The sequence below is a fragment of the Pygoscelis adeliae genome, unplaced genomic scaffold (genome assembly GCF_000699105.1).
Source record: "Pygoscelis adeliae isolate BGI_AS28 unplaced genomic scaffold, ASM69910v1 Scaffold38, whole genome shotgun sequence".
Lineage (NCBI taxonomy): Eukaryota > Metazoa > Chordata > Aves > Sphenisciformes > Spheniscidae > Pygoscelis > Pygoscelis adeliae.
The window spans coordinates 16665895-16674157 of record NW_008825614.1 but is presented as its reverse complement, the minus strand read 5'-3'; the positions used below and the strand labels follow the sequence as shown (position 1 = coordinate 16674157).

Genomic DNA, 8263 nt, shown 5'->3' with positions numbered 1-8263 from the left:
CTCTTCATTTTAGAATGGTGGGGTTATTTCCACTTTCTCCCATTTTCTCATTTTCCCTTTTTGCTTTTAGGGAAAGTGAAAGAAAGGTGATTTGTTAGTGCCTCTTTTGTTAGAGACAGAATAATTGGAACACATTTCCTAGTACTTGTTTGTACTTTTCAAAGTATTTTTCCATTTAAGAAACCCAACCAACCAACCAAAAAAACCCCAACAACCTGAGTGGCTTGCCTCCCCCCCCAGTTTCTCCCTGTCCTTTTGTTTCCTCTTCTACAAGTGTTTTTTTCTCTAGAACACAGTCATTTAAAGTCTCATGTTGAGAGGTAGTTTAAATGAGTGAAGGTCTCGCTGATGAACTCCTGGTTCAGATTTGTAACCCAACACTTTCTACCTCTCTACGAGGGTGGTGAAAACAGATTTTGTGAAATTCCACAGATCCATAGGATTTGTAATGACAAATGCACCACTTCCCCGAAAGTCTACAGATCTTTTACTTTAAATTTATAACTTCGTACAATTGCTCCCAATAGCTCAATGCCTTAGAATTTTTTCCCCACCTATCTGAAATAGCTTTTCCTCCTTGTGGTTAGTAGAGTGGAAAATTTTCACTATGGAAAAATTTATGCTTTCATCTTCTGACTTATCAGAAATTCTAACGGTTTTCTTTTGTTGTTTTTGATGAATGTGCCAGCTACAGTCTTTTGCCATGTTTGCCATTTTTTAGACACTTTTCAGTGTACTCATGACACATCCTTTGAGCCAAATTCTCACGTGGAATAAACAGATGCATTTCTGTTATTTCAGAGGACTGAATTACAGAGCTCTTAGTTTATAATTCAGTGTCATATGCATCAGTGACTGTTAAAGTGGGTTTTTCTTCTATAAGATACAGTATCTGATAACTATTCTCTCTAGAACAGTGAAACAACCCCCACCCCTATAGTGTAATACAGACATATAATAATTCATTACTTAAATAAAAAGCTGCTTCTTACCTCATCTGGGACTTGTGATGTCAAACACAGTTTCACTGCAGCCAAAAAAGCCAAAAAGAATAAAACAACTGGATTTTTTTCCATTGTGAAGAATTTGGGTTTTTTCCTTTGGAGCCCTCCAGACATGAAAACTAAAATCCTGACATAAAGTGATCGTTTGTTAGAGGTGCTATTTCTTCTGCATTCTTAGGCAAAGAGTTTAACAGCTCTCTTGTCTTCCTGAAGGAAAATGAGTGAAGGATACGGCATGCAAAGCTTGCCTGCAGGCAGGAAAAATTCCAAAACGCAGGGTATTTGCCGAAAGTTTTCACTGCAAAGCTGAATAAACCCTTCCTAACTGAATGACAGGATATCCTGATGGGGCTCTGTTCATTTATCCCTCTCTCTGAAGCTGTTGACAGGACAAAACCAAGGACACTGAACTGTTATGACAGAAGATGTTTTCTTCTTTTGGGTGGGCATGGACAGGGGACTGGAGTAACTGCTGTGCCTGTTACCGTTACATTTGTTCAGATGATCTAAGGCAGAGCAAAGGATCTCTGGAAGTTGCCTTATCAGCCCTAATAACGTAAGGGTGGGTCCCCTGAATGTGGTTCTGGGAGAAATACTACTGACTTTATCTCAGGAGGCCAAAAGAACACCTTCCAGCTTTGGTTAGCTGGATAAAAAAGGGGATTTTTTTTTTTTCTTGTTGCTTTTTTTGTTAAGTTATTTTTACTAATTTCCTGGAACTCAGCTGTGTTACTTGCATATGGTTAGGAAGGATGAGTAGATGGACAGACATTTTGAGTTGCCCAAATCAAAACTTTTTCTCTTTCTTCTTGGAGTTCTTCAGCTCTTTTCTAGTGCTGCTCTTTGCTGCTGCTCTGGTCAGTCTTTTAAGGGCAGCCTCTCCCATTTCTTAAATAGCTAATAATTTGGCTGACTTCAGTTTGCCAGCTTTCCTTTGTGCCCCTGACATTATAATTTTTCAATAATTTGAAGGCAATCCGTAAGCATGCCTTAATACAATGTTGCATTTTAAAACTAATTTACATTTTTGACTGAAGAATTCACAGAAGTACAGTGCTGTAAACGTAGTGCTTTCTTCCAAATTCCTATTTGTAGTCATGGCTACCTGCTGCATCCACCTTTAAACCACAAATGTAATGCTTGATGCAGTTGTAACCTATTATCTTGAACTCCATATTGTTTTCCTAAAGAACTCAGTGTTGATACATAGATAATACACAAATTCATCTACTTTTGTTACATGCTCTAACTGAAGACTGAAAAATTGCTGGTAGAAGATGGCAGGGCAAGATGTTTTCCTGCGCGCTCATCAGATCCTGTTCCTTTCTGCTATACGATGAGAAAAGTAAATAATTTCTTGTTTATGCAGACAAGATAGCAGCCAGGGGTCGTGACGTACGTGCTGACAGTACATATGGCCCTGAGAAGTGCCATTTCTCTTTTCTGAGGTCAAGGCCTTTCACGTTACTTCGGTTTTGCATACAATGTACAATCTGGCCTGGCGGAAGCAATGGCTCAGGTTTTTGTCCAAAAGAGCAGAATCCTGGAGGATCTTTTCTCCCCTGTGATGGTAGCCCACGGCCACATCCCGTCCTCCGTGGGAAGTTTGGGAGTAAAACTTATCCTCCCTCTTCTGCAGCTGTGCCTTGTTGGAGCGTGGGCAGGGTGGCTATCTGGGCAGGGTCTGTGCTACCTGGGCAAAACACGTTTGCTTGGCCCCTGCATGTGTCATGGCAGGAGCTGACAGTGCCTGCAGCAGCTTGAGGTCAGCAGGGTTTCTTGCCTGTTGCCACTTCAGACAGCGCAGTGGTGAAAGGAGCTGTAAATCAAGCACGTCCCTTTCCTGTCCTGTAGATCGAGATAAAAAGGAACACACATCAGCTCTCTTGTTATCTGCTCTTACCTCCCGTATAGGCATTTGTGTGAAGTAAACCCTTCTTCCCTTTCCTTCCTCTCCCTTCATGTCAGAGCGCGGTCTCCCCGCTAACTCCCATGATGACCGCTTTCCCTGCTCCAGAGGGAACAACCACCCTTTCCTCGTGTTGGTGACAGGGATTTTCCTTGTTCTCAGGGGTTAAACACAGACTGTGCCGGGCTCTGACTGTAACTCTGCCTGGCCAGCTCCTGCCCCGCTTTGAGCAGAAATACAGGCTAATACATCACCCGGCACACAGGACGGGGCTCCCTGGGGACTCAGGGTGTGGGAAGGCGGCACTCCGACACTCAAAACAGCCTGTGCAGTGTGGCACCACTGCTGATGACAGTGTACCTGCCAGCCGGCCAGGGAGCTGGCGTACTGCCTTGCTCAGGAGGAGGCTTGCCTTGGTGGCCTGGCCAGTGCCCGAGGTACCGGGCAGCCGCCGGCTCCAGCGCTGCTGTCCGTGCTGGTGTCGGGTGCTGGCATGCTGTCAGCATGGGCAGGAAGCCCCGTCTGCTGGGTTTCACCCTTTGCTTTTAGAAACATGATAGTGGTGGTCTCTGCAGGCTGGGACCCGCATCCTTCCTCCTCTTCCCCTGCTGGTGCCAGGGCCACAGAGTGCCAAGGGGTCCGTACATGTCTGGGATCCCCAGTGGGCATTTCACCTGTTGGCGTGTTACCCTGCGCGTCGCCGCGTTTGCGCCAACTTTCGTCTTGGCCCTCCTCCAGCTCCTGCCCTTGATGTGTTTGTATCCTGTCCTGGCCGTCCAGCCTGTGTCCTGGGTCGTGGTGGCAAGCTATCACATTCTCATTATCTCACCGCTCATACAGCTCAGCTGAGGCCTTCATGCTTTTGCATTTCCTACTTTTACTTTTTCCTGGCTTTAGCAGGATATTTTATTTTAGCTTTGTGCTGTGCCTCTTTCTGTGTCTAGCTGGAGTGGTGGAGAGGTCTTGGATCTCTTTGGTTCCTACAAGAAGGCGAAAATTTTGGAAGCCTTAGATGACAAATATCAAAATACAAATGTGTCTGTGGAGTTGGTCCCCTTGGATTTTTTTAAATAATGTTGATACAGGTGAGTGAAATGAGAGCAAGGAATGTGGGAGTGACAGTGACTGTGGGCACGAATGCACCTGAAAGCTGGGATCAGTTTGACATGGAGGAGCCCAGCCAAGCCTCCCTGGGCATATCCTGACTGCTCAGATGCTCCCTGTCTCAGCTGCTAGTCATCCTTGTACCTTTGAAAACTTTCAGATTGCAAGCAGCCCGTGAAAAAGATTAGTAAGAGTCATTGTGTGTGCTGTAATACTGCAAATACCATGTGCTGTGGCATACTCTCGTGTGTGTGTGTCACAGCCTTCCTCCGCTCTGCTATTGCATTCCTGGACTGGATGCTCCTACTTTAGGTAGATGTGAGCTGGTTGCCTTTTTACTTCCTTCATCCACCTACTGCCACTCTCCAAGTTGCTCCTTCTATTTCTGTACTGAAAATGTCAACAAACCAGAGAAAATGTGATGGTTCATTTGTGTAGGTGTTCTTGAAAACAATGTTTTGTGCTGCAACTTATTTCAGCATTACAATGAGCTAGTTGTTCTTTCTCAGAGCCAGGCATCTGGCACATGAGGTCAGTTTAAAAGTGAATAAAAAACAGTGGAGATACAGACATGATGGTTGCAGCACTCACCTTCCTCTACACAGTTTTGATAACCACATAATTTCTTGCATTTTTAAAATTTTTTAATTGATTATTGACTACATGACTTGCATTGTATATCGTTCCCCTGAGCTTTTTGAAAGTGAAGCTCTCTCAACCAGAGGTGACCGAACAGCGTATGATGAGCTCTCAGACTCATACAAAGCTCAGCCATTTCACAATCATCTGACAAAACCAGCATTTTAGAGGAAGAAATGAAAAAGAAATATGACCATTTTGAAGCAGAACACTCTTTGCAGCCTGAACATTCATAAACTCTGTGTAATAAAAGCTGGTACTGCTTTTCTGGTACGTCCCACCCTACCTGTGGCTCAGCTCCTCTCCCAGGGGAGCAGCCTCGTTAGTGAGGTCTTAGAAAGTGTCAAGTGTGAGGGCAGTCTTGAGCTAAACTTAATATTCTTACTTAGTAATTTGAAAGTAAGCAGCAGAAAATAAATGAATTACTGTTTTTTACTGTATGTGGCTTCTGTTTTAGAGCCAGTCACAGCAGGAAAGCTGTCCCAGGGGTGTTTGAATACGGTTTGAGGCTGCACATGTCTGAGGAAAGTCACTTTGCTCTTTGTTTGGAAACTGGCTAAAGCACCTTGCAGAGGGGTAGGAAAAGATAAAATGTGCTCAGAAGAAGAAAGCTTCCTAGGGGGAGGGAGGCTTTGGCTCTGCCAAGAGAAACGTCTGAATGCTAATTGTAGGTGGGAGGAAGGGGGGCACAAACCATCAAGTTGCCTAGAAAGAGGCTTGGGGAAAGGGAGGGGGGGGGAATATTTGGGAAATACTGCCTTTGATTAACACACACTTAATTGGAACGTAACAAAGAGATTAAAAAAAGGTTTGGCAAGTTAAATCGTTCCAGTGCCATACGTCTGAGGAAGCCAACAGTGGCCTATGGAGAGTCTGAATGGGCAATGTGGAAAATTTTAAGGGTGTGTAATTTTATCTGCGGGGTTATGACAGCCATCATTTTGAAACATGGTGACTATCAGAACTAATTAATTCTCCAAGCCCATAGGATGCATTAAGATAGAGCTGCAGCTGGTATGCTGAGGGCGCCCGGCAGAGGCCATCGCTTTTATCAATGTTAATGAGGGAGAAGGCACAGACAGCTGATCTAAACCCGAATGCGTTCATGATGCATACAGCTGATGGCAATGCAGACTGCCAGTCAAGGGGTGGTCTTAGCCATAGATTAGATCCTCATAGTGGCCTCTTCAGCTTTCTTTCTTTCCCCTCTTTTTTTTTTGTTCTCAAAAGAGTCTTTCAGCTGGTGAAATTGTAAACAAAAGGCATTCTAGCTGAGGCCGTGGTGGAGAGGGTTTTTCTAGGGAGACATGAGGAGAGTAGCGTATGCGGCGCTAACTTGGACAATGTTATTTACTATGAATTTTAAGGGGGTGTTAGGTGGGTGAGCTGTAAGGCTGAGCTTATAATCAGCACCATGCTGTAAAGGGAATGACCACAAAACCAGAGTCTGCTCATGGGTGCCTCTGCTACCCTTTCATGCTATAATATGTTGCTTAAAAAAAATGAGACTCATGCTTTAGCCATAGGTAGGGCCCCATGCCCTGTAGGTCCAGCAGGATATAGGACTTATTTTATAAGTCCCTGACTTGTGGGAAGCATCCCCCATGTTCAGCTGTGTCACATTCAGGCCAAGATGTACAGGGGGATGAAGCTACAGGGTTGCTGGGTGGCAATACCATGGGGGTGAAGGGAAGGACTTAGTAACTCGGACCTGGAAGTGCTGGTGGCATAGAGGAATATTAAAGCCATCTTTGTGTCCCTGCGTCTGCTCTGCATCTCCTACATTGCAGTTCTTGATAGACCATGCATAGACTCTGGTCCCACATTGCTGCCAGCTAACGGCATGGTAAATGCAGAAGGTAATGCCCTGGTACAAAATCTTGACTTTTTTGAACACTGTGGCTCTTCCTGGCGATATAACACTCTTTAGAATCATTAAATCTCATATTTAATGGAGTATAAATATAACATATATTCCTTGCATAGATTTGGAATAAAATGAATCACAGTTATGAGCTGCTGGATAAATACACCAAAATAAACTTGTAGTTTGAATTAACATCTGCCTATTTGTGTAATGTCAACATGTAAGAAGCTTCAGCTTTAAGGTGCAGTCAAAGGATATCGGAAACTAGGAAGGAATACAAGGCTTACACAAGAGGAGAAGGTGTCTGAAATGGATCTTGATGGCAATTCTCAAGCAAACCTATTTTGCAGTTTATAAACATCCAGGCAGGAAGGAGACTGGGGTTGTTTGTATGTGTGTCTTGTACTTGCAGTTCTGCTAAGATTGCAGAATGTAAGGCCAAAATACGAGGAAAATCCTGAGATTCCAGTATTTGGGATGGACAGAGGGACGTGGAGCATGGATTTCTGGTGCTGTAAATGTTACATTGGTTTCTCCAACCCCATGGTAGAGAAGCAGGACAGAGAGTGGCACACACGTTTCAGATCTTAGCAATTGGCCGGGGTAGAACTGGGGACATCTGGAAACCCCAGGCACCGTAAGGTAAGGGAGCTTGTGGCATTGGGGGGAAGCAGCAGAGGCTGTGTTAGTACCGTGGTGTTTTTACCTGCTGACTTCCTTCCTTGCTCTAGACAATGCAGAGAGTTTGCTGTAATTTTGGCCTACGTAGAGCTTGTATGCTTTCATAGTAATGCCTTTGTTTTGACTACTCAGACTTAAACAAAGTTAGCTTAATATAGTTAATAATTTACTAGTAATAGAACTGAATTGCAGATAATGATGTGGAGCAATCAACCTTTGCTCAGTTTTTTTTTCCTTTCTTTTAAATGCAGCCTTTATAACATTATCCGAATGTGCATGTTTATGGCTATAGTGAATTGATTTCAGCCAATTATCTTGTCTAGGAAAAGCCATCTCAAAATTTGTTTGAGAAAGAGAATCACGCAGAAGACAAGATGGTGTAATTTCCACAAATAGAATAACACAATGTTATCTTTCATTGTCTTCATCCTTATGATCTATAAGCTTGCCGTGGTTTACATCAGGCAAAAGGGATCTGTTACGTGCTGTGCTAGATGGGTAACACAGTGTGGGTAGGCAGCACGGTAATCCCTAAGCCATGACCCAGGGGCAACAAGTTGCCCACGGGGACATCTGATATTGCTGAGAAAAGCCAAGTGCGATGCTGCCGGGCGTGTGTTAGCTGGCTGTAGGCCAGCAAACCACTGCCCTAAGAAACAGAGCTGGACTTGGGATAAGGAAGCTCAGGCTGGTTTTTTGGCTCCATTGCTTAAACACGCGGACAAGCCGCTCTCCCTTCTGCCTTGGCTACATCTTCCCTCCTTTCGGCCTTCCTATAGTTTGTCTGCCTTCCACCATGGGTGCGTGTCAGCGCCTCCAAAAGTGACACCCGGGGCGAGGATGGCTCCAGGACAAGAATAAAATGCAGTTTCTCCGCCTGCATCCTCCATCCCTCTTCGGTTCAGCGCGGGCATTTTTTTTCTTAAAACTTTCCTGCCGCAGCCTGCTGGGGAGGGGAGAGACAAGGGTGGGCTTACTACCTGGCGTCTCCGGGATCCGGCTTGCCCTGTTTTGGGGCGGTTTTGCAGCGGGCTCCGAGGCGGGGGGCGGGCGGGCGTC

The 8263-nt window shown here is 44.8% G+C and overlaps 1 protein-coding gene across 1 annotated transcript in view; it reads right to left on the bottom strand.

The window, feature by feature from the left end:
• Positions 1-3582, bottom strand: part of STAB2 (stabilin 2) — an 87486-nt gene extending 83904 nt beyond the window's left edge. Inside the window, 1 exon segment of the mRNA XM_009333055.1 lies at positions 3355-3582. Coding sequence (XP_009331330.1) covers positions 3355-3582 — 228 coding nt within the window.
• Between the last annotated feature and the right edge of the window lie 4681 nt (positions 3583-8263).